General features: G+C 42.4%; 1 protein-coding gene and 1 pseudogene across 2 annotated transcripts; both read left to right on the forward strand.

The window, feature by feature from the left end:
* The first annotated feature begins 2098 nt into the window (after positions 1-2098).
* On the forward strand, positions 2099-4118 carry LOC114096517 (E3 ubiquitin-protein ligase TRAF7 pseudogene; annotated as a pseudogene).
* Positions 4119-5029: 911 nt separating this feature from the next.
* Utp14a (UTP14A small subunit processome component) lies at positions 5030-25470 on the forward strand. 2 transcript variants are annotated; one of them, XM_071606026.1, is made up of 16 exons: positions 5030-5125; positions 6452-6521; positions 7313-7383; positions 7884-7954; positions 9792-9934; positions 10436-10591; positions 16013-16132; positions 16230-16324; positions 17058-17181; positions 17268-17345; positions 17808-18195; positions 20394-20797; positions 21539-21732; positions 21968-22067; positions 23798-23919; positions 25064-25225. In XM_071606026.1, exons 1-16 carry the CDS (start codon positions 5100-5102, stop codon positions 25128-25130), a joined length of 2229 nt encoding a protein of 742 aa, XP_071462127.1. In that variant the 5' UTR covers positions 5030-5099; the 3' UTR covers positions 25131-25225. The 2 variants fall into 2 exon arrangements, with proteins under 2 accessions (XP_071462127.1, XP_027795844.1); XM_027940043.2 differs by lacking the exon at positions 23798-23919 and having other exon boundaries at positions 25064-25470.
* The last annotated feature ends 928 nt before the right edge of the window (positions 25471-26398 follow it).

A 26398-nucleotide genomic window follows, 5' to 3' on the forward strand; every position in this document is an offset into this window, starting at 1 on the left:
AATAGAAACATACTTATAGGTGGGGATATATAATTTTCATTTACTTGTAATCACTAATAGTTCTAATCAAGATCAAGAGTTCTTAACTAATTATCTTTTACAATTCCTATCCCCAACTAGATACCTGACCTCTTCAATTGGGTATTTCAGTCTCAAACCTCAAAAGTACAAAACTGAACTTTTGGGTCTCGCTCCCAAAATCTGCCCCCCTCCACTAGTGTTTTCTCCATCTCAGTAAACAGTCTACCACTCACTCACTTGTTCAAGCCAGCAATTTAGGCATAATCTTTCTCTTTCCTTTATCTTCCACATTCCTCTGATGGAAGCATCAATGACTGTTTCTCTATATAGCCACCATCTTATTCCAGGCCATCAGCGTCTCTTGTTGAACTATACAAAAGCTTCCTGATTGGTCTCTCCACTTCCATTCTTGCCCAACTCCAATCCATTCTCCACACAACAGCCAAAGTGATATTAATAAAACTTAGATTGTCATTCTCCTATATAATCCTTTACTTTGGGCACATTTTACTTAGAGTAAAATTCAAATTCTGCCCTGGCCTTTTAGGCCCTACATAATCTGAATCCTACTATTTCTTCATCTTTAACTGTTATTTTCTTTCTTATTCGCTATAGGCCCATACTGTCCTTTCCACTTCTAAAACATCACAAGATCTTCCCAACCATGAGGGGTCTATGTGCAGATTGTTTCCTTTGCTCTGAACACTCTTCCCCAGTTCTTTGCAAAGTTGGTTCCTTCTCATCCTTTAGGTCTCAGCCGAGATATTTCATTGACTATCCCATAATTCTACATAAGAGAAAAATGGGGCAGCAATCTGGTTAAAGCTGTGAAGGAGGAGTTCCTTGAGGATCTGCCTCAGAGCTGCATCTGCATAGCAAACACACTGCCTTTACTTAGGTTAAGTATAGATCAATAAAAAATCAATGTCTTCTAAAATGCTCTTATTCATACTTTATATAAGAAAACATCATCTCTCATAAAAATATAATTTGGAGTGCCTTGAAGGAAGTGACAAGTGAATCAAAGAGGATGGAGAGGCTAACTGAAGAGTTTTTTTTTTTTTTTAATTTTATCCTAGTAGTAAGAGTCTATTTACATCTTTTAAGTAGGGGCATAATATGGTCCAATTACAGGATTGGATGAAGACATACTAAAGACTTAAAGATCAGTTTTAAAATTATTATTTTTGCTAACATTTATAGAGCATTTGATTGTGACAGCTAGTATTCTCAGGGTTTTCCACTTGTTCTGCTGATATATATATATATATATATCATATATATATATCTCATATATATATATCATATATATATCATATAGTATATATCATATAATATATATTACACTAGTGGAGGGGGGCAGATTATAATATATGATATATATTAATTTAGTCCTCACAACTATCCATTGTATTATTATCATTCCCAACTTAAAAATGAGGAAATTGGGGCTGGGGATGTGGCTCAAGCAGTAGCACGCTCGCCTGGCATGCGCGGGGCGCTGGGTTCGATCCTCAGCACCACATACAAACAAAGATGTTGTGTCAAAAAAAAAAAAAAAGATGTTGTGTCCACCAAAAGCTAAAAAATAAATATTTAAAAATTCTCTCTCTCTCTCTCTCTCTCTCTCTCTCTCTCTCTCTCTCTCTCTCTCAAAAAAAAATGAGGAAACAAAGAAAGAAAAAGTTAAGTGATTCACTCAAAATTACAAATCCAGTAAGTGATAAAGCCAAGATTCAAACCCAGAGATTCTAGCTTCAAAACCTGTGCTATTCGTCAATATGTATAATGCTACCCTTTAAGATACTGTAGAACCCTTGCCCAGCAGGTGTCAGGTCCTGGGTTTGATCCCCAGCACTGAAAAAAAAAAATCTTAGAAGTTTATGGGACCCTTTCCCCAGCCGGCGGCCGCGGGGACACGATGAAGCGAGCGGATGGCGCTGCTGCTCCCGGGCAGCCGTGGGCGGGGAATGCTGCCCAAGTACCCTGGATGCCTCTCTAGAGCTTGAGCTCAAGCAAGAGCGCCCGCTACAACCGCTTCTCTGGGAGGCCTGCCAATCTTCCCTCCCCAGACCTCAGCACTGGGACCAGAATGGAAACAACCTTTGGATCTGCTTTCTCGGTTGTCACCACCATCACGAAAGCCAATGGGACCAGTACTTACAAGCAGCACCGCAGAACACCTTCCTCTTCCAGCACCCTCGCCTACTCCCCATGGGATGAGGAGGACAGCATGCCCCTCATCAGCACCCCTCATCGCTCTGATTCGGCCATCTCCGTCTGCTCCCTGCATTCTGAGTCCAGCATGTCCTTGCGCTCCACGTTCTCGCTGCCTGAGGAAGAAGAGGAGCCAGAGCCACTAGTATTTGCTGAGCAGCCCTCGGTGAAGTTGTGCTGCCAACTCTGCTGTGGTGTATTCAAGGACCCTGTGATCACCACCTGTGGGCACACGTTCTGTAGAAGATGCACCTTGAAGTCAGAGAAGTGTCGTGGACAATGCCAAGCTGACAGTGGTGGTGAACAACATTGCAGTGGCCGAACAGATTGGGGTGCCCTTCATCCACTGCAGGCACCGTTTCCATGTGGTGGGTGCAGGGAAGCCCAGTGTCTTCGAGGTGGACCCCCGGGGGTGCCCCTTCACCATTAAGCTTAGTGCCCGAAAGGATCATGAGGGCAGCTGCAACTACAGGCCTGTGTGCTGCCCCCAACAATCCTAGCTGCCCACCCCTCCTCAAGATGAACCTGGAAGCCCACCTCAAAAACTGTGAGCACATCAAGTGTCCTCACTCCAAGTACGGGTGCACCTTCATCAGGAACCAGGACACATATGAGACACATCTAGAGAGAGACATGCAGGTTTGAAGGCCTGAAGGAGTTCTTGCAGCAGACGGATGATCGCTTCCATGAGATGCATGTGGCCCTGGCACAAAAGGACCAGGAGATAGCTTTCCTGCGCTCCATACTGGGCAAGTTCTGTGAGAATATTGACCAGCCAGAGAAGAGCCTCGAGCTCAAGTTTGATGTCCTGGATGAAAATCAGAGCAAACTCAGCGAGGACCTCATGAAGTTCTGGAGGGATGCATCCATGTTGAATGATGAACTGTACCACATCAATGCAAGGCTGAACATGGGCATCCTAGGATCCTATGACCCTCAGCATATCTTCAAGCACAAAGGGAGCTTTGTGGGCCACCAGGGCCCTGTCTGGTGTCTCTGGGTCTACTCCATGGGTGACCTGCTCTTCAGTGGTTCCTCTGACAAGACCATCAAGGTATGGGACACCTGTACCACCTACAAGTGCCAGAAGTCACTAGAGGGCCATGATGGCATTGTGCTAGCTCTCTGCATCCAGGGTGCAAGCTCTATAGTGGCTCTGCAGATTGCACTATCATTGTGTGGGACATCCAGAACCTGCAGAAGGTGAACACCATCTGGGCCCATGACAACCCTGTGTGCACACTTGTGTCCTTTCACAACATGCTCTTCAGTGGCTCCCTGAAGGCCATTAAGCCATCTCCACAGGTCTGGGACATCATGGGTACTGAACTAAAGTTGAAGAAGGAGCTCACAGGTCTCAACCACTGGGTGCGGGCCCTGGTGGCAGCCCAGAGCTACTTGTACAGTGGCTCCTACCAGACAATCAAGATCTGGGACATCCGGACCCTCGACTGCATCCACGTCCTACAGACGTCTAGTGGCAGTGTCTACTCCATCGCTGTGACGAATCACCACATTGTCTGTGGCACCTATGAGAACCTCATCCATGTATGGGACATCCAGTCCAAGGAGCAGGTGCAGACCCTAACAGGCCATGTGGAAACCGTCTATGCTCTGGCAGTCATCTCAACACCAGACCAGACCAAAGTCTTCAGTGCGTCCTATGACTGGTTCCTCAGGGTCTGGAGTATGGATAACATGATCTGCACCCAGACCCTACTGCGCCACCAGGGTAGTGTGACTGCACTGGCTGTGTCCCAGGGCTGGCTCTTCTCAGGAGCTGTGGATAGCACTGTGAAGGTTTGGACATGCTAACAGAATTCAGGCCAGACCTTTACTCCCCGTGGGCCTGTCTGAGCCAAGCTGGCAACACGGGGTGGCCCTGGAGCTTCTTCTTGCCCTGTAGGAGCAGACAGACAGAGTCATGTGGCCAGGCAGTGCCCTCCCTGCCCTCACTCCGTGAACCTCCCTCTACTCAACTCAGCCCTGTCTCATTGCGGTTAGGGCAATGCCCAGGCTCTTCTCTGGGTGCCAAGTATGACGCTTGCCCAGCCGACCCTTTGTCCCCACCTCAACTGGACTATGGGCCTTTTTACTTGCCTCTTCTACTGTTTTTAGACTGTATATAAATTTATTTGAATACTTCCTGATTGAAATAAAAGCTGCACAGACTGTGAAAAAAAAAAAAAGTTTATGGGAGATGCAGAAGTATGGCCACTGACACAGCCCATTTTTGGATGAAACTATTTCATAGAAAGAGAAACACAAAGCTGAGATCACAAGGGGCCCGGGATCAAAAGGAGTTTTTCCTCCAGATGGGAGGAAATTTGCTTTGTTCGCTGTCCAGTCGCCTGGGCCTGTCCAGCAGGATGCTGATCATTTCACCCGCGTTCACTAAAGCCTTGGGCTGGCCAGTGATGGGCTTTGGGTTTGTGCAACTCTGTCGAACTAGGACAGAAACCGGAATCTGCTTTTAGATTAGGCAGAGACAACTAAGGATGGGGCTCCAGCCCTGACAAGAACAGCAGCCTCGCCCTCAGCTAGCCCACCTTGGGCAGCCTAGAAATACGAATCCTGAAAGGACCTATGCCGGCGAGCTGAAGATCTATAAGATAGGTGGGGAAAGCAAAGCCCCGCCCACTGACAGGCCTTTTATCCCCACCCCCCACCCCAACCCCACCCCCCAGCCACCCAGGGTTCCGCAGGCCCCTCCCATAGCGACTCTTACTCGCAGAGCACTGAGCGGAAATTACGTATCTAGTCGCGCGATCAGCGGAAACAGAAATTGCTTTGCGACCAGCACGGAAATTGCTGTCCTTTCGGCTTCCGCTCTTGGCCCATGTGAGAAGCAGGCTGCTGAGATGAAGGCGATCCGGGCTGCGGAGAGGTAAGGAGTGAAAAAAAGGAAGGTTTAGCGTCTCTGGGAACCGAGTTCCCCGGCTTTTTTAGGAAGCGGGACCGGAAGTTTAACAAATAGGAGTTGCTCCCCTCCTAAGGCCCAGGCACTAGTTGCTGTTCCGCGATCCATCCTTTAAAGTTCTTCTAATTTGATTTAGTTTGCTTCTTCCGCCCTTCGGCATTTTGCCCTCCTGTTGGGCCTGACAGGCTTTTCCTCTGCTACTAAGTTAATATGTTTTGCTTTAATCGTCACGTGACCCGCTTTTCTGCCTCGGCGGCCCACTTAAGCCCTGGCGGTGTAGGAGTTACATTGAAGTTACATGTGTTCCCCCCACACACATATAGAAAGACCAAATGACAGTTTGGTAATGTTGGATTTGCAAATACCGATGTATGGTTAGATATATTGGTAGACTGATTTGCTTCTGGGTACCCATCTCCTTAGTTAACCATTTATTTGGCGGAGGAAGCCCCAGGAAAAATGGCTTACTCCGCTGATTTTAATCAGTCCTATTTTTCCATTCCTAAGGAAGAATGATCAAGATGACACTCCTGGCTACGTTACACCTAGCAAGATATCTAATGTGTGGGCTGATGCATATAAACATTGTGAAACTGCCTTCTCTTGAGGGCCAGGACCTGTGTCTTGTACCACCTTACCTTGGGTCATTACACCTTCCCAGAGATCAGTGGGAAATGCAGTGCTAATCACAGAAGAATGTTAGATATTTTCATGCAGTTGGTGTGGATATTACCAAACACTGCTTACGTGGAGGTGATGCCTGACTTCCATCTAAATTGACTTTCTTGAAAATTTCCAAAGGCATCCACACTACTTTGTTTATCTCTTCCAAGGAAACAAACATAGGACCTCGTGCACACTGAGCAAGTACTCTACCACTGAGCTACATCCCCAGCCCAAGAGACTGTGTTAATAGAGTAAAAGTTATTCTATACCTGGTGCATTGGTGCAGGTGTGTAATCTCAGAGACATGGGATACTGGAGCAGGAGGATCACAAGTTCAAGGCCAGTTTGAGCAACTTAACTAGACCTTGACTCAAAAAGACTGAGGATGGTTGAGCATCCCTAGGTTCAGTCCCCACTACTGCAAAACAAAAAACTTATTTCAAATGTCAATATTTCTCTGTTGGGGCTGGGGATGTGGCTCAAGCGGTAGTGCGCTTGTCTGGCATGCGTGCGGCCCGGGTTCAATCCTCAGCACCACATACCAACAAAGATGTTGTGTCTGCCGATAACTAAAAAAATAAATAAATATTTTTTAAAAAATATTTCTCTGTTGCTTTTTATTAACAGTCTACTGACTTTGAGCCAGGATGAACTGGTGGATTTACCAAACTACCCCTTGAGTGCCAGTGAAGATGAGGTAAGTGACAGTTGCTGAACTGCCCTCAAAATTATGGTATGCAGCACCACTTCTGGAAAGGAAAACATTGGCAACATTATATATGTTCTGGTTCTCTTAAAATAAATTACATATACTTTATATTTTATTTATAAAGTACCTTAGAGAGTTCCCTGAGAGTTGTAAGACTAAGTAGGTTACAATCACTATCTTCAAGTTGCTTAATTGTAGTTTATAAGACCAAAACACATGGTCCTCATTACACAATTTCCCAAGTCTGGGTTTCTGTAGTGTTATTTAATTATCTAATTGAAATATATTTCTAAGCTGAATCTCCAATAGATGAAATAGGAGTTTTTAAATCTATTCCCCCTGATAAAAAGTACTTAATTTTTTCAGGGTGGGGGGTATGCACTCAGAGTACATATTTTAATAAGAAGTTTTTATGTTGGCTTGTTTTTTTTCTGATGGTTGTTTTCTTCTTGGGAAAAGCCATCTTGGTAATTTTTGCTGTGACTTCCACTATATGCCAATGTTTCTGTGTCAGATTGCACTATTCTATATTAAAAAAAAAGTTAGGATAGAGGCATAACATTACCTCCCAAGTTACTAAGGATCTATGTTCCTTAGAAGAGAATTTGGATTTTGAAGCAGTTCTTTCATCTTGAACTGGAATGCTTACACATGAAACCTCATCTGAATCCCCAGTTCTCCAGTGATCAGAGGAACCATAGATTTTATATGGGCCTTATTTCCACATTGTCTTTTCCCTCCCCTTATCATTCTCATGGTTTTTCCTTTACTGTGTATAGGGGGACAATGATGGAGAAAGAAAACATGAAAAACTTCTGGAAGCAATCAATTCCCTTGATGGAAAAAATGGGTAAGATTTTTGTCAGGTTATAACTAGCTGATTCCATGAGACTTCTAACAGTTGTTAGCTATTATTATCCTATCACTATTATTGAGTCAGGCTTTCGCACATCGGAATCCTTAATTAAATAACACATAATCTTTTGAAGTATGGAGTAGACATTCCTTATCCCCATTAGAGAAGTTAATTGAATTATCCCCAACTTCATCCAACTCATGAATGGAAGATCCAGGATTCAAATTCAGGTGTGTTTAAATCCAAATGCAGTGTGTTTCCATTATGCATACTTTGTACTACCTTGTGTTTTGGGGAGGCTAGGTCAAAGAGAAGATAAAGATAGGAGGTTTAGACTATCAAGTTTAGGTTAGGAGCAGATTTACTGTCTGTTTTGTGAATAAAGCTAACCCTAGAAGAAAAATCGTGAAACCAAAACTTTCTTTGAAGAAGAAAAATATTTATTCCCCCCAAAATGTATCTATTTCTGATTTCTATTATATTGTTTTGCATAGTTTCAGGTATAAATTGGCTGAGAGATCTGAGGCTAGTCTGAAGGTGTCCGAGTTCAATGTCAGTTCTGAAGGTAAGTTGAACAAAGGAAGATACCTGTGCATGGAGCTTGTGGGATTCCAAAAGCATGATGGTCACCTCACCCTCCAGGAACTGTTTTTTATATGATTAATGTATCATACCATAAATGATTGCTTGTGAGTAGGCTAAGAGTGATGGTCATATACCCTTTCATTTCTTCCATTTCTAGAAAAAAGCCTAGAAGTCTAGGGTCAGGATCTTCTGTGAAGTTTGATGGGGTAAAGGGACATGAATGAAGACAGCTGTCTCTTACTAACTTGGTCATACTTCCTGTTTGTGTAGCTCTTTAATGGTCACAATTCATTTTTATTTTAGATCTTCCTTAACACTTTGAGGAGGTCAAAGAAGTTAAGCTAGGTACCCAAGAGCCTAGGGATTAAACACAGGGGCATTTTACCTCTGCATTCCATAATCAGCCATTTTTTAATTTGAGACAGGGTTGCAGTAAATTGCTGAGGCTGACCTTGAACTTGAGATTCTCCTGCCTCAGGCTCCCAAGTCTCTGGGATTACAGGTGTGCGCCACCATGCCCACTTCAACTTTTTTCTTTATTGCTCCCCTGAGGAGCCTTTTAGGCTTTTTTTTTTTTTAACCTTACTGACTCCTACTCTGTGAAATCAAATACTAAGGAATATGATTTTGTGCACACAACTGAGCCTTGGAGAAACATGAAACTTTGTAATATCTTGCATGCCCTCCAACCAGTTTCTCCCCCTGGGTGGGAATAAGGAACAATAATATCCCTTTTGAAAGTATGTGAATGGCTGGGGTTGTAACTCAGTGGTAGAGCGCTTGCCTCAAATGTGTGAGGCATGGCGTTCGATCCTTTGTACCACATAAAAATAAATAAAATAAAGGCATTGTGCCCATCTACAACTAAAAGTATTAAAAGAAAGTACATGAATTAGTAAGTTCCAGAATTGGAATTTTGACCTTGTATTGAGTCTAGATACCCCTTTTTCCCCCACAATGTACATAATTTAGGCAGTTTGAATGAGTTTTGCATTTGTAGTAACCACCAGTGTAATGTCAGATCAAGTAACAATGTGTTCCAAGTTGATCCATTCAGCAGATATTTATTGTATTACATATTGATAGTAGTTGCAGTTGTAGATACTACGGCTACAGTAAAGAATAAGGCATGATCACAGCCTTACGTTTTAGTGGGAGGGGGAGAGAATGAAAAAACAGTATGATGGAATCAGTGATGAGGTGTACACCTTAGACTGGCTAGTCATGAAAGGTCTTCAAGAAATAAAATCAAAGCTGAGATCTGAATGACAAGAAAAGTCAACCATGCAAAATGGGAGAAAGCCATTCCAGGCAAGGGAACACCCGATGGAAAGACTTTAAGGAAGAAACACAGCATGTTGGAAGACTAGGAAGAAGGATGGTATGACTAGAGCATAGTGGTGTGACATGAGGCTGAAGAGGCAGATGGGGACCAGGAGGATTTTTCAAAAGATAACTTTGGCAACTATGCAAGGAAGCAGAAAGTCCAAGAGACAAACAAATGAAGGTTTTTGTTGGTGTTATCATTGTTTATTTGTTTTTTGGTATTGGGGATTGCACCCAGAGGTGCTTACCCACTGAGCCACGTCTCCAGCCCTTTTTATTTTTTATTTAGAGACAGGGTTTTGGTAAACTGCTGAGTCTGGCCTTGAACTGGTAATCCTCCTGCCTCAGCCTCCCAAGTCACTGGAATAAGGGGTTGATTTAAAAGAATTATCCCTGCTTTCCTGCACGTTTTCCACAAAGGCCACACCCTATATTATAGTAAGATTTTGGCTCACTTCTCAGTCTAACCAGAAAGTTTGGTCTTTCCACAGGATCAGGAGAAAAGCTGGTCCTTGCAGATCTGCTTGAGCCTGTTAAAACTTCATCCTCATTGACTACTGTGAAAAAGCAATTGAAAAGAGTCAAATCAAAGAAGACTCTGGAATTACCCCTTAACAAAGAAGAGGTTGAACAGGTAAGTTACAGAGAATGTGATCCATTTAGAAGAAGAAATTGAATTGTTAAGGGAAAATTAGGCAATAAAAGGAAGCGAAGGGACTGAAAAATGGGAGGAAAGGAATTGTGATTTCCTTACCATGGACAAGATTAAAAATAAACTAGGGGCTGGACATGGTGGGATACACCTATAATCTCAGAGACTCAGGAGGCTGAGGAAGGAGGGTCACAAGTTCAAAGACAGCCTCAGCAATTTAGTGAGGCCCTGTCTCAAAAAATAAAAAAGACTGGGGATATAGTTCAGTGGTAAAGCACCCCTGGGTTCAGTTCTTGATACCTAAACAAATAAGCAAGTAAGCTAGGGGCAGTTGAAATCCTGAAAAATAAATAAGAGTTAATCTCTAGCGTCCTGATTTTTTTCCTTGGGCTAAGAAACATTGCCTCCTAATTTCCTTTTAGCTCTAAGAGTTTGATGCATAATCTTGTGGCTCTTTCCTTTTGTGTACTTTGCCTGTTTCAGATCCACAGAGAAGTAGCATTTAATAAAACCTCACAAACCCTCTCCAAATGGGATCCTATTGTTCTGAAGAACCGGCAAGCAGAGCAGCTTGTTTTTCCCCTAGAGAAGGAGCAGTCGGCCTTTGTTCCCATTGAACATGTGTTCAGTAGCTGGAAGGTGAGTAAGACAAGATGAACCTTAATCTTGATAGGTGAGATTACATGGATTGGAAATTTCCATGTCTGACTATTTTGAATGAAATGTTAAGCCTAAATGCCAGTTTGAGTCATTTTAATTTTATAGGTCAGAAAGGGAGAAAGGAGGTTGCGTATCTTATTGTCAGTTATGCAATAGCCAATCACACAACATCTCTGTAGTCATTTTTCATTAGCTTATAGTACATAGCACTTGGTTATTTCTGTTTTTGTATTGAAACATCTTAATTGCCAAGAAAAAGGAAACATACTGTTTCTTTCTCATCCCCTAGTTTCTTTGTTTTATTGCAGTGGCAGGGATCAAACCCAGGGTCTCACACATGCTAGGCAAATGCTCCACCACAGAGATACACTCCAGCCCTCTTATCCACTGGTTCTTAAAAAAGAACTTAAGCCGGCCATGGTGGCACATACCTGTAATCCCAGCAATGGTGAGGTGCTAAGCAACTCAGTGAGACCCTGTCCCTAAATGAAATACAAAAAAGGGCTGGGGCTGTGGCTCAGTAGTAGCACATTTGTCTGGCATGTGTGAGGCACTGGGTTCATTCTCAGCACCACACATAAATAGGTAAAGGTCTATCAACAACTAAAACAAATTTTTAAAAATACAAAAAAGACCACTGGCTCAGTGGTCAAGTGCCCCCTGAGTTCAATCCCCAATACAACCCCCTCCCCCTCCCCCCCCAAAAAAAAAGAACTTAGAACCACATTTTGATCCTAGGGAAATCAGGAACTTAGTAGCATTAACAATGCCTTAGGATATATGAACAAATGAACCCAAAATTTGCATATAAAGAAATACCACATTATAATATAATATGATTATAATATAAACTTTAGCAAGTAATCATTATGGCTCTGAACTGTGTCGGGGGAAAAAGATATTTTAGAGCTGAGCTTCCCAAACTCTGAACCCTGACAGTTTTTATCCATCTGAAGCAAGAGGATAATCATGAGCATGTGTGTTTGATTGGGTATGAGGTTGCCAGCTCTTCTTTATTATGAGGTTATTCAATGGTGTTGAAAATGTCTTTTTTTTTTTTTTTTTTTTAATGAAACGATGGTTGCAGTAAGTGATGGGGTGGAACGGTAGTTATGCTCTTGGCAAAATTATAACTTAGTAATCCTATGTTGGTCTCTAAAGTCTCCATTTTTAGTCTATGAACAACTGCTTTAAAACAGCTAGCCTACTTTTCTGGTACACCATTGGTGTGGAGTCTATAAAGGGATGATCTATCCTAAAGAAAAATATTCAAAAACAGAGTGTCTGAACCATGAATAGATACCTTTTTATGCTTTTCCTCTATGCTTTCTAAAAATCCAGGAATGATAATGTCTTAGGTGTTGGGAAGTTGAGCCAATTAAAGTTAATCAAAATAAACATTACTTGCCACAATTGCTAAGAATTGAGCAAATAGTTGATTATTAAGGGGATAAGCTCTGTTTTCTTATGTTGTTTTTGAAGTCACTGCCATTCTCTTTCTAGGATGCTTCCTTTTCCACATGAAAAAGAGATCAGGTATAAAGTGTGGCTGCAGAATGAAGGGAAACTTTAGGTAAAATATGTTATAAGAGGTAATACAATTTGTAGGATTCAAAAATTAAGAAGTATAGAGGATATATAATAATGAGCCTGACTTCACTTCATCCCCCATCTACTCAGTTTTACTCCCATGCCCAACCTGAAGTAATCACTTTCATAAGTTTTTATTGTTGTTGTTGACTTAGAGTTTTATTTATATATTCATGTTTATCCCCTTTTTAATCAGAAAAGTAGTAGTATGCTACTACACATTCTTCTGCACTTGCTTTTTCCAAATGACAGTGTAATCTTAGAGGTAGCAGGAAAATGCCAAGTTGATTATTAAAGACAAGATGGCGGTTCAGGAGAATGGCACAATCTCTTTAAGATGGAGTGGGGCCCAGAGGCTATATTTGGAGTATACTTTGCCATTCATTCACTCTAAAATTTGTTTTTGAGAAATTATGCCAGTGTGGTACAGAGAGAGAAGGAAATGCTTAGTTCAGCATTTTGGCTAACAACTCCCAGTTCTGTCCTTACACCTCAGAGTGCAAAGTACCAACAACTGGTATATACTAGGTTTCCAGAGATTGAGAACCAAAAAGTCTGCACTGTAGTTTGGGTCCAGTTTCCTAAAGTTTTGTTTAACTCTAGCTGAGAAGAGTTAAATGGAATAATGCATGAGTAAGTATTTGTAAACTGCTAAGTGCTTCCACATTCTCTTTCCTTCCCTACACTGTCAGTCAACACCAGCACTTCCCAGAGTGTCTCAAAATCTTAGTCTTTCAATATGCCCTCAAAGCAGGAGATAGGGAGGGTCCATTATTAGAAAATGGCACATGCCCCAACTAGAGAATGCAGATTCATGGCATACACCAGCACCTTAACACACTATAAACAGATAATGAAGACACCTGTTAGACTTAATCTAAACTAGAGTATACAAACTGAGGCCCTAGGTTCAGTTTTTGTTTTTTTTTTTTTGGTACCAGAGATTGAACCAAGGGTGCTTAACCACTGAGCCACAGCCTTTTTATTTTGAGACAGGGTCTTGCTAAGTTGCTGATGCAGGCCTCAAATTTGCCATCTTCCTGCCTCAGCTTACTAAATCACTGGGATTACAGGCATGTGCCACCATGCCCAACTGAATTTTCAGCTTTTAAAAAGTGAAGTAAATCTCGTTATCTTATGAAGAATGTGCTTTGGGAAGAGCTGATCTCCACTTCTGGGTCTATTCTCTCACTTGCTTCTCCTACTGAAACCTTTCTCAAAGGACATTAGTGGGCTGGGGGTATGGCTCAATGATATCATGCTTGCCTAGTGAGACCCTGGGTTCAGTTCCCAATGCTATTAAAAAAAAAAAGGCCTTAGTGACAGGCCTCCAAATTGCTACATGTCCTCTTAATCGTCAGCCTAACTGACAACACCATTGACACATCGTGTTCTTAAAATCTCCCCTCCCTTGGCTTCTGTGTCATACCTGTGGTACTTTTTTTATTTCTCTAACTTTTCTTAAGGCTTTTTGCCCCCCACCAATCTCCCCTCCCCTATACTAGGAATTGAACCCAGGGCCTCAAATATGCTTGGTAAGCACTCTACCAATGAGCTAAATCCCCAGCCCTTGCCTTTTTGTTCTTGCTGTCTGCACTCCATGACTTTTGGCTGTCAGTGTTGCTCCTTTCTAAGCTCCAGTTTCATAGTCCATATGGCAAATAAGGCATCACCTGGGTCTCCCACAAAGTGAGCTTCACATTTTCTTTCCCCAGACTCCTTAAACATTTAGCACCACCTTCATCCTATAACTCAGTTCAAAGCTTAACCCCCCTACCATGAGCACTTGGGGTTGAAAATCTTGGTTATCTGATTCCTACTTGTCCGCTTAACTGTCTCCTTCTCCACCCATACAGTGCAGTGTGCTAGTCCTGTAAATTCTGCCTGTTGTGGCAACCAGATCCCTGCTTTCTTTCTTTTTTTTTTTCACTACCCTAACTGATACCTTCTCTCTTTTCATTTGAAACTTTACCACATCTCCTACACAATCATCAGGATTTTTTTTTTCTGAAACACAAAACTGGTTGTCACTCTCTTACTTAAAATCCATCAAAGATTTTCCACATAGAGAGCGAAATAAAAGCACCCAACATTTTAGCTACACTGGACAACACATGGTTCTCTTACATACCACTAATTTTCAGATATCCATGTTTTTGTTTATACTCATCTGTCGATTTTCCCCTCCTCCGAAAAGAATTGTTCTTAAACCTCAAAGCCTAACTTAAAGAGTCATTTCCATTCCCACCCAGTCCACCTGCCTCCTAATCAGAAGCAATGGTTTGTTCCTCAATGCTTACCCCTGGAGAGTAACAGGTAACTCATTGTGTTGTTTCTCTGCTCTGAAAGGCTGTGAGCTCTATAAGGACAGGAACTATCCTAATCAATTGTATATTCCTGGCACCCCTCACAAGTGCCTGGAATGTTTTTGCTTTGATGGATCAATGTTGGTAAACTGAAGTGAGTTGAAGGGAGAGTATAACATTGTGATATAAATCGCTTCATAGTCCGATTGATCATTACTGCAAATACTGAAAAATGGAAAAACATGTACCTTTACTATTCAGTAGAATAGGTTTATGGTTAAATCAATAGCAACGTATAATGTGTGTTTATGCATTTGCCTAGATATTTACAAATTTATTGCTGACCATGATGTATATGGCCATTGAAGAAAACCACACATAATATATGTGTGAGGTTTGAAACTAGCTCTGTTGCCTAGGGCTATCTTTGTGCCTTGTCAGGGTAGACCATGGCTTGACTGGCCTGATTATTTTAGTCATCCTCACAGTATCAGTCAAGCAGCAAATGGAGTCTTCTGTTGACATGCTTACAGCTCACTCGTTTCATAGATATATATATATGTGTGTGTGTGTGTGTGTGTGTATATATATATGTATGTATATGTATATATATATATATGTGTGTGTGTGTGTGTGTGTGTGTGTATATATATATATACTGTTTAGCAAAATTAAGTGGAAACTGAGGAATTGGAGCCAGAGTTAGGAAACGAGTTAAATTTGAACTGTCAGGAAGCAGGCTAATTACATGAAGGTCATATTTTTTAAGGTAGTGTCCTTTTGTGCTCAGGAAATTGCAACACACAACTTGCCATAAACTAAATTTGTAGAGTATACCAAAGAATGCCATGTTTTTCTTGTTTGCTTTCATTGGTAATTAACAATACCAAGAACACATACATACAGGATTTGTAGTGTTTCACTGTGGTTTCAAAAAGTTGGGGGTCCCCTCTGAGCCATTATGCAGATGTATTTCCTGGCATACCATTGGTGGCAAATAATGGTTATGATCTAACTTCCTCTCCCCTCTAGAAAATAGCCTTTAAATAAGGCTTATGATAAAAAATCTGAGATTCCTAACTGGTAATAGTTATGTTTCAAATATATAACATTACAGGGATTATTTTGTTTTTGACTGTCTAAACTGATTTCTCTTTCCTGACTTAAGGGGATCCTACATAGATTCTTAAGGAGATTGAATTCTGATTTACATATATTGATAACCGAACAGAGTGATGCCCCTCAGTAGTGTTAGCGAGTATTAGAAAGCCTCAGATTCCCCTTGCTAAAGTTGTCTTGAAGCAATTTTTTAAAACTCAGAATAAAATAAGGCTTTGCCTACACCACTGAACAGCCAAGCTGGAACCTTTTCTTGCTGTAACAGCCAATCCTATCCATTTTGTGATTTCAATTATAGTGTCGTAAATTAGACAGTCATAGGAATGTAAAGTAAAAGATATAAGAAAATGGCTTAAGACTTAGAATGTTTTATTGTCTCCTTAAGGCAAGAACTCCCCTGGAGCATGAAATTTTTAACCTCCTCCATAAGAACAAGCAGCCAGTGACAGACCCTTTACTGACTCCTATGGAACAAGCCTCTTTGAAAGCCATGAGCCTAGAAGAGGTAAGCATCTTAGGCCCTTTGAACAACCAAGCTTGCTATGCTTCTCCCAACATTTGCCCTCAAGTCCAGGAGTCATTGTAAATGTCATTCATTTTAGGCTAAGATGCGACGAGCAGAGCTTCAGAGAGCCCGGGCTCTGCAATCCTACTATGAAGCCAGGGCTCGAAGAGAGAAGAAAATAAAAAGTAAAAAGTAAGGAGGCTTTGGAGCTGGGATTTTAGCTCAGTGGTAGAGTGCTTGTCCAGCATGTGTGCAGCACTGGGTTCAATTCTCAGCACCACATAAAAATGAATAAATAAAAAGTAAAGGTCCATCAACAACTAAAAAAAATAAATAAAGAGTAAAGAGGCCTTGGATCCCATGGAATAAAATGACATAGCCGATCATGAATTCTTTGTAGAGAATCTTTGACGTGGGTCATATAAGAGAGTTCCCAAATAGTAATGACTAGCCTTTTTTTTCCCCCAAACCAACCTTGTATAGTTTGCCTGCTTTGGAAACAACCTTTCCTCCTCCTTTGGCTTTTATGCATGATTTTGCCAAAAAGAACTGTTAAATAACTTTCTCTCCCTTCCAAGGCATCACAGAGTGGTTCTGCAGAATGAGTTCTGAATTCCATAGCTAGTGAAGCCAGTAGAGCTTCCTTCCTGCCTTTTTACCTCTTTGGAATTTATTCTGTTCCTCCCTTGGGCTATAGAAGCAGAGGGGACTCCACTGTGCAGAAGACAGCTCCTAGGGGCTGGCTCCAGGGACTAAGAGTCCTGCTAGTCCTCTCAGGTCCCAAACTGGTTCCTACAGTCAGCTGACTCTGACATCCTTTCTGGTCCCTGCATAGGGAAACCACTTGGATATAGAACATGGGTACTTATGCATGTGACATCAACTAAATCTCTCAGCTCTTCCTCCCAATCCTCTTACCCTATAGATATCACAAAATTGTGAAGAAGGGAAAGGCCAAGAAAGCCCTAAAAGAATTTGAGCAGCTACGGAAGGTCAATCCAACTGCTGCGTTGGAAGAACTGGAAAAAATTGAAAAGGCCAGAATGATGGTGAGACTGCCTCTTAACCTTCCCTCTCTTTGAACCCAACTTTCTCGGGAAGGCACTAAAGATCTCCCTCTGTCCTTTCTTTCCAGGAGCGAATGAGCCTTAAGCACCAGAACAGTGGGAAATGGGCCAAGTCAAAGGCAATTATGGCCAAATATGATCTGGAGGTAAGAGACCATCAGGGTGACAGAAGAGATGAAATTGGAGGAAAGAAAGGAAAAAAATCAGTCCATAAGGATGCTAGCAGAAGCAGATTTGGGAAAGAGCCATGAGGATGGATGGAAAACCAAGAATCTAAAAAGCCATCAGAAAAATCTCTAAGGCAGAGAGGAAAATGACCAGGAACAAGGTGGAAAAGGGAAACAGCGTTGAAGGCAAGTCCAGCAAAGGGGGGAGGAGCTTTTTGTAAATTGTGTGTCATATATTGATTCCCTAGGGACAAATAATTTGTCTTCCATCTTATCTCATAGCTACAAACACAGTGATGTATGTACAGTTTAAATAGTAGATATCAGTAAGAAATACTTATCAAATTAAAAGGAGAATAGACAGCTTTTAAGAAATGAACCAGGAAAGGTGTAATTGTGGTCGCTAATGACAAGTCTGTCTCCTGCTGTGACTCCCTCTAGGCTCGACAAGCTATGCAAGAACAGTTGGCTAAGAACAAAGAACTGACACAGAAACTCCAGGTAGTTTCAGAGAGTGAGGAGGAGGGAGGCGCAGAAGAGGAAGAAACTCTTGTCCCTGATGTAGTGAATGAAGTACAGATGGATGCAAACGGACCCAATCCCTGGATGCTCAGAAGTTGCAACAGTGATTCAAAAGAGGATGAAAACCAGGTGGACTCTGAACGGCTGCCTGAGCCTGTTGCCCAGGAGTTTTCTGAAAGTGAGGAAGACGAGAGACAAGTGGCAGAGGAAGAAACTTTGTTGAAAGAATTTGAAGAAAGGCGAGCCCTTAGAAAAAGATCTGAGCTCAAGCAGGATGCTGAGCCCATGGGCAGACAAGAAACAAAAGGTGAGGTACGATGAAGCAGAAGGGACAACCTCATATTGCTAGGGATGAACTGTAAGGGAAAAAACAAGTGTCCACCCACACGTGCAGTGATTAGGCTCTGGGGACTTTTAAGAGGGAGTGCACTGGGTCCCTGAAGTGAAATCCCATAAGTGGATTTTGAGACATTATTAAATGTCTTCAAATTGCTGGAATTTGTATTGTTTGTAAAGTAGGAGTGGCATTTTTAGCACTTCATATAGGCATGAATGGCTCTACAGGCTACATGGCACTTTACAATTATGATTATGTTCTCAGGTTTTGTTGTTGTAACTAGGGATTGAATCCAGGGGCACTTTACCACTGAGCCCTTCCTATTTTTTATTTTGAGATAGGGTCCCACTACAGCTGAGGCTGGCCAAGAACATGTGATCCTTCTGCCTCAGCCTCTCATTACTGGGATTACAGGTGTACACCACCAGGCTTGGCTTCAGTTTCTGTGTATACTTTTTCCTATTATTTTGAAGAGATTTTATGTGAACAATGCAACACCGTTGTGATTGGTCAGGGCCCTCATTCTGGAGATAAATCAGACATCATAAAGCCTGCTTAGGAAACTGCCTACATTAAGAAATCCCCTGGCTGTCTGGACAGATTCTCAGGTCTGATTTGATTTCCTATAGGAATAGTACATTTAGATGACAACAAAAATCTGTTTTTACATGGTAAAATTTTTATTTTAAAAGTGCTTTCATGGGGCTGGGGATATAGCTCAGTTGGTAAGAGTGCTTTCATTGCATGCACAAGGCCCTGGGTTCAATCCCTAGCACCATCAAAAAAAAAAAAAAACTGCTTTCATTTAAAATGTGTTGTGAGAACCTTTTACTTAAGGATTCTCAGCTGGAGATTTCTGGGATTAGGTAGTTACAAGTAGTCACTTCTGAGAGGATTTTGGAAAGTAGCACTGCATACTGAAAATGTGGGGTAGTCTCTATATGAACACAAAACACAGCAACATCCCTTGAACCCCTTTAAAAAATTGGTTATTTAGCTGGGCATGGTAGCATGCACCTTTAATCTCAGCTACTTGGGAGGCTGGTGTCCAAAGCCAGATTTCAGGAGCTGCAGTGGCTTTAAGCCAAAGCAGGATCCACTTGGGATTGGAGACAACTTGAGTTTTTGCAAAAGGCAGTTTAGAAGTACTCTGTGTTGTCACTCTGTTTTCCTTAGGGCTCTTGAGACTAGAAAGATTTGCTCAGATTTTGTCCCCGACTGGAAAGTGTGAGCGACATCAACTCTAGAAAGTAGCTACTTCTTCTCTTCTTGACTGGATCATAGCACATTATGAAATACTACTTGAATATATGGAATGAGGCCGGGCACAGTACCATGCCTGTAATCCCAGAGGCTCTGGAGGCTGAGACAGGAGGATAACAAGTTCAAAGCCAGCCTCAGCAACAGTGAGGTGCTAAGCAACTCAGTGAGACCCTATCTCTAAATAAAATACAAAATAGGGTTGGGGATGTGACTCAATGGTTGAGTGCCCCTGAGTTCAATCCCTGGTAGCCACCCCCTCAAAAAAAATTTTTAAAAAAGATGGAATGAGGCTTTTAGAGTCAAGACAAAACCATCATGGAAGTTTTTACAAATAGTAAAGCATAAATTACAATGAAGTTGGCTTCAGAGGCCACCTGTTAAAATGGCTCCCTTCTTAAAAATTTTGGAAACTGGGAATATAATCCAATAGTAGAGTACCTGCTTAGCGTATGCTAGGCCCTGAGTTTTTAAAAAATGAAGCTTTGAGTAGTCTTCTCAAGCAGGATATACCATACAGGGAAATTAAGCCCCAGTTCTGATGTAGCAGTTGCATGGGACTAGAACTCAGGTGTCTGCTTCCCAACATGCTGCTTTTTAGTTGTAGTTAGACACAATACCTTTATTTATTTTTATATGGTGCCGAGGATCGAACCCAGGGCCTCGCACATGCTAAGCAAGTGCCCTACCGCTGAGCCATAGCCACAAGCCCCCAACATGCTGCTTTTAACTACAAAATTCTATTACCTCCTGCTTGACATGTAGTGGTTAGTGAACTCTCCAGGAGATCTAGCATATAGAATCTTCTCTTCCTCCGTTAGTTCTTTTTAGAATGTCATATATGGTACCTAGCAACCATTGACCAGGCAATGTCCAAACCTTTCCTGACAGCTTTCATTTCCCCCTAGATTCAAGCAGCCAGGAGGTATTATCTGAAGTAAGGGCATTGGCTCAGAGACTCAACAAAGGAAACCTTCAGTCCAGGAAGCGAAGAGTGACTTCAGCAGGGACTGTTCTCCAAGTCCAGACAGAGGAATCTGCCCCAGAGGAGGAGGAGCCCATTTTGCTGCAGAGGCCAGAGCGAGTACAGACTCTGGAAGAACTAGAAGAGCTGAGCAAAGAAGAATGTTCTCAAAAAAGGGAGCTTCCCAGATCTATGTTACAAAGGGAGTGGACAGAGAGGAACCCAAATAATCAGCCAGATGCCCCTAAGGGGAAGAAAAAGAAGGAACAAATGATTAATCTACAGAACCTTCTAACTACAAAAACTCCTTCTGTGAAGTCTTTGGAAGTTCCCACAATAGAGGAATTGGTGAGTAGAGCCAGGGTCATTGGCCATTGTGGAGGATTAGAGCTGGTGCAGAAAGTGTCCTTGCACGTGCAATAAAATCACTGAAGCTTTGTTTTGCTGGCGGCACATTTCAGTAGATGAGAGGTCCAGAATATTATGGGACCAGGCTGGTTCCAGTGGCAGTTTAATAGATGCAAATATAGAAGTAGCTGCTTTCTAGAGGAGGCATATGTGGGTATTGCTGAGACCCCCACATCCTTTATCCTCAGCCACCAGAACCTCCCTGGGGTACTCTAAAACTGCCCTCAAAGGAAAGAGGGAATTCACCCAAAGTTCTGACCAGATCCCAGGCAAGACAACTCAAAGTGAGTCACTGAGCTGTTGCCACTCAGTGGCATCTAGTTCAGGGATCCCTAATTAAGCAATTGAAACTGCTCAAGTAAGACACCTGCTTTTTGGGAATGTAAGCCGGAGGAAGCCCACTCTGGCCAGACCAGTTGGAGCTTCTGCCAGGGCAGACCATTCCTTCTTCCACCCTGCAGCCTCCTTACAGAAAGTTTAAAATTATTTCATATGATAATGAGCTATGGCTATTTACCCTAGAGAGAAGGAAATTGGCTACTGATTGGTTTGTATTACAAGACAGTCATTGTTCAGCACTTCCCCCTAGGGGGCGCTAAAATGTCATGACCCAAAATTCAAACCTTACCATGAACCTCAGCTCTTAAGGCAAACTCTAGCTCTTGCTCTGTTTCTTCCCAGGAAGATGAAGAAGAAAGAGTCCAAAAGCAGATGATAAAGGAAGCTTTTGCTGGGGATGATGTCATCAAAGATTTCTTGAAAGAGAAGAGGGAAGCTGTGGAGGCAAATAAGCCAAAGGATGTGGACCTAACACTGCCTGGCTGGGGCGAGTGGGGTGGTTTGGGCCTGAAGCCCAGTGCCAAGAAAAGACGGCGGTAAGAATAAAGAAGAAAGGGGCTGGGAACGTAATTCAGATGTAGCACTGCTTGCCTAGCACGTATGAGGGAAGCCCTGGGTTCAATCCCTGGTACTGGGGGATGGGGAAAGGGCAGGCAATAAGGAAGAAACTCTGTCAGAAAAGCACAAAATTCTCCTGCCTCACCCCTAAGTGTCCTTCCTCCCTTTTAACGAAGTCCTTAATACATGTAGTCCTACTGTTTTGCTTTCCAGGTTTCTTATTAAAGCCCCTGAGGGTCCTCCAAGAAAAGACAAGAATTTGCCAAATGTGATTATCAACGAGAAGCGCAATATCCATGCAGCAGCTCATCAGGTGAGACTTAAAGAGCTCTCTAGTTACTTGCTCTCTTGACTGCCTGGCTCAGCTGGGCATGGTGGCATACGCCTCTAATCCCAGCAGCTTGGAAGGAGGATCCGCAAGTTCAAAGCCACCTCAGCAACTTAGCAAGGCCCTAAGTAACTTAGCAAGACCCTGTCTCTAAATAAAATACACCAAGTGCTGGAGATGTGGCACCTGTTAGTAGTTAAGCACCCCTAGGTTCTGTCCTCAGTACCAAAAGAAAGAAAGATGGCTGAAGACAAATGCGTACCAGTTAAGGACAGTGAAGGGATTCTAAATTGTATCATGATAACAACCAAGGGATATATGTAGGATAGAAGAATATGAGTATTATCATAGTCTTGAAGAGTATTGGAGGCAAACAGGGAGTGGGGACACACACCTGTACTCCCAGCTACTCTGGAGGCTGAAACCGGAAGATTGCTTGAGCCCATGAATTCAAAACCAGCATGGGCAACATAGACCCTCTCTCAAAAACAAATATAGATGAGAGGCAGAATTCAAGGGGAAACACTGATCCAGAGATAAGATGGGCTGCTCTGGGTGTATGAGCATGTGTAAAGGGGACTTGAATGAGATTGGACTAGATGACCTTTATGTTCTCTTCACTTCTGAGATCTGTTCCCAGACAGTACAATACTGAAATGAGTTACATTTGCCCTCCTGGGGGGGGGGGGGAGAACTACTTAATAGGTACAGAGGTGAGGAAAATATACATTTTAATAATACTCTATTTGATCCTAATTTTGTGAACTAATCACTGCAGAAATTTTAGCCACTGTCATCCCAACTGAGGATATATAACTAGAAAATAAGCAGTTGAACAGACAGGGATAAAGGAAGGGGAAAGTGTTCTTCAATGGGACAGGATTATAGGTGACAGGTGACAGACCATTGACCTGAATAAAGATCACCTTCCCTTCCCTTCCACCAGGGCTCTTATATTTTGGGGGGTGGGGGTAACAGGGATTAAACTCAGGGGCACTAGACCACTGAGCCACATCCCTATTTTTTTAATACAGTCACAACAGATTACCAAATAGTTCTTCAAGAATTTCCCTTATATTTTTTATTTTATTTTTCTCAGTACTGGGGATTGAGTACAGGTGTGCTGTACCACTGAGCCATATCCCCAGCCCCCTTAAACTTATTTTGGGAGCTTGGGTTGTGGCTCAGTAGTTGAGCACTCACCTAGCATGTGCAAGGCCCTGGGTTCAATGCTCAGCACCACATAAAATAAATAAATAAAATAAAGGTATTGTGTCCAACTACAACTAAAAATTAAATATTAAAAAAAATACATATATAAAAATATTTTGGTACATGGTCTCACTAAGTTGCTGAGGCTGACCTCAAACTCGCCATCTCCCACCTCAGCCTCCAAGTCAGTGGGATTACAGGTGTGTGCCGCCATGACCTTTTAAATAAGCTATGCACTGCAGGTTTCAGTGTATACTTAGAATAAAGTGCTTCAAGGTTGGGAAGCGGAGATTCCTGCAGGTGAATTTTTTCCCTTGCCCTTGGTGATGTGCATAGATCAAGCATCAACCCAAATAAGACATTACCTTAATCTAAGGAGAATCTGTTTGGTTCATTACTACCAGGGCCACCAGGTAGTCCTCAGCAGCTAACTACATCCCAGCTCTCCTGTCCCATTTTTCTGCTTACGTTTTTTTTTTTTTTTTTCCTATTTGGGCCATTAGAGGAATATTTACAGATTATTTACATGTCTAAAGATAGCAATATGGTGGAGTGGAGAAGAATACCAGGCAAGGAAACAGGAACCCTGGGTTCTGTTCTCCCACGCTATTCCTCATTTACCCAGGTAAATCACTTCCCCTGTCTAAGCCAAATCTTAAGGCCAATAATCTAGGACCTTCCAGTTCTGCCTTCTATGATGCCAATAGAGGGTGAAGCTGAGCACAACAGTCTGGTAGAGTTCAGGATTCAAAAGTATATCTTTGGGTTCCTTAAAACATCAACCTTAGAAAAGGAGCCAGGGGCAATGATGCATGCTTGTAATCCCAGCAACTCAGGTGGCCAAGACAGGAGAATCACAAGTTCAAGGTCAGACTCAGCAATTTAGTGAAATCCTCAGTAACTTAGTGAGACCCTGTCTCAAAAAGTACTAGAGATGTAGCTCAGTATCCCTGGGTTCAATCCTTAATCCCCAACTTTGCATTTCTCAGTCCATCAAAAGGAAAGGAGGGGTGGAGTTGTAACTCAGTAATAGAATGCTTGCATGGCCTGTGTATGGCCCAGAGATCAATCCCCAGCACTAAAAAAAGGAAAGGAAAAGAGCTGGGTGTGGAGCTGGGGATATAGTTCAGTTGGTAGAGTGTGTGCCTTGCATGCACAAGCCCTGAGTTCAATCCCCAGCACCACAAAAAGAGAGAGAGCTGGGTGTGGTGACAAGATGACCACAAGTTCAAGACCAGCCTCAGCAACTTAATGGGGACTCTGTCTCAAAACATGAAAGACTGGGGATAGATCTCAGGAGTTTGTGTAAAGTGCCCTTGTGTTCAGCCCCTAGTATCAAGTAAGAAAAGGAAATACCAAGCTTGAGAAGGGTAGAAGGATCTTAAAATCCATGGGGATATACAAATGCTCCAATGTTTCTTGCAGTCACAGTGTTATGTAGTAGCTACTACCCTGGTACAGCAGCCTTGGAAGAATTATAGCTAGACAGGAGCCGTCTCCAGGATTTCTCAATCCCTAGACTGTTGGGTAAATCTTTGAGGGCCAGGGAGGTCCTGACCTACCTTACTCCCCAAGGTAACATCTACTCCCCAATATCCTCAAGCAGATTGGTTCTCCTAAGGTGAGACAGGAACACTGGGATGCCTTGGCCTCTCAGTAGCTTCACTCCCTTGAGGTTGTCACATAGAACTGTGACCTGTGCCCAAACAGTACCTAATGAGCTACCATTAGAGGCCTGACTCACCAGATCCCTCTTCCTTCCTTACCAGGTGCGGGTGCTTCCATATCCATTCACCCACTATCAGCAATTTGAAAGGACCATCCAGACCCCTATAGGATCCATGTGGAACACCCAGAGGGCCTTCCAAAAGCTGACCACTCCCAAGGTTGTCACCAAACCAGGTCATATCATTAAGCCGATAAAAGCAGAGGATGTAGGCTATCGCTCTTCCTCAAGGTCGGACATCTCTATCGTACAGAGCAATCAAAAACGACTCTCTGGACATCACAAAAAACAGCTGAAGAAAAGCTCTATAGATTGAGTTGCCAGAGGAGAAATACCGTGGTACCCAGGACCTTTGGTTGCTCTGCTGCAGGATCAATTCCAAAACTAGCTTTGCATATGTGGGTGTAATATAAGCCACCTGTTAGAAATAAAGGCATTTTTATCTATTAACTGGAATATATTCTGTGTTATTTCCCAGTGGAATTGTTTTCTTCTAGTCTGACACCTTTAGATGCCCCAGCTTCACATTTCTCAAGTTGCACTTGTCAGGGGAACCTCATTTTCTTATGAAGACATATAGTTGGTCCTATATTAGAGTAGAGAAAATTTACCCTCGTCTGCGGTGTTACGTGTCACATGTTATGTACGCTCCACCATAAACAAGTTTGAAGAGTTGAGGATAGTGATAAACTACTAATCTTTAATCTAGAAACAAGGTGCATACACTATGCAGTTGAAGTCTGCCCTAGACTAATCCTAAAACCAGGATGGTGCTGAAGTTCCATTCTATCCCAAGTCTAGCTACTGTCATTTCTTTGTGTGAGCTTCCTGCTCATACAGATTACTCTAGTAATTTTATACTCTTTCATCATAAGAAAACTGAGGTTTTATTCTTTACAGATACTGTAGGTGCCATTTCAGATGTAAACCTCTATTCCCTTTCCTTCCTCAGTTCTCACAGTGATTCACAGTACATTTTATTCAAGCAGAACTTGGCTACATCATAGTTCCTGTGGGCTTCTCAGCTCAGAGGAACTTGCCTTCCTTTGCATGACAAGAAACAGAAAGAGCCCCTATAGCCACATGTCTTAACAAGGGATTTGGGAAACTTTCACTTAAAAAGGACATACCATGCTTTACTTCCTTGGAGATAGACCCCCCACACACACACACACACAAGACTTTTAAGACCCAAATGGCTTAACTTGGGTGTCACAGACCCCTCAGAATTTGTTGAAAGTTATGAGCCCTCCCCAGAAAACGGTACAAATCCATGTACCATATTATATACAGTTTCAGGAGCTTTAGAGACACTTAGAATCTATGGACCTAACACTACATTTCCAAGTTTGCTGCAATTCCTCCTCCCCATAAAGCC

This window comes from Marmota flaviventris, chromosome X (assembly GCF_047511675.1).
Source record: "Marmota flaviventris isolate mMarFla1 chromosome X, mMarFla1.hap1, whole genome shotgun sequence".
NCBI lineage: Eukaryota > Metazoa > Chordata > Mammalia > Rodentia > Sciuridae > Marmota > Marmota flaviventris.

What these genes read in the sequence shown, in the direction of transcription:
- Utp14a (XM_027940043.2), top strand. Translation starts at nt 5,100, where the DNA reads ATGAAGGCGATCCGGGCTGCGGAGAG. An exon ending in ACAAAGAAGAGGTTGAACAG is followed by an intron (nt 9,935 to 10,435) that starts GTAAGTTACAGA and finishes TGCCTGTTTCAG; the next exon opens with ATCCACAGAGAAGTAGCATT. An exon ending in TTCCCACAATAGAGGAATTG is followed by an intron (nt 20,798 to 21,538) that starts GTGAGTAGAGCC and finishes GTTTCTTCCCAG; the next exon opens with GAAGATGAAGAAGAAAGAGT.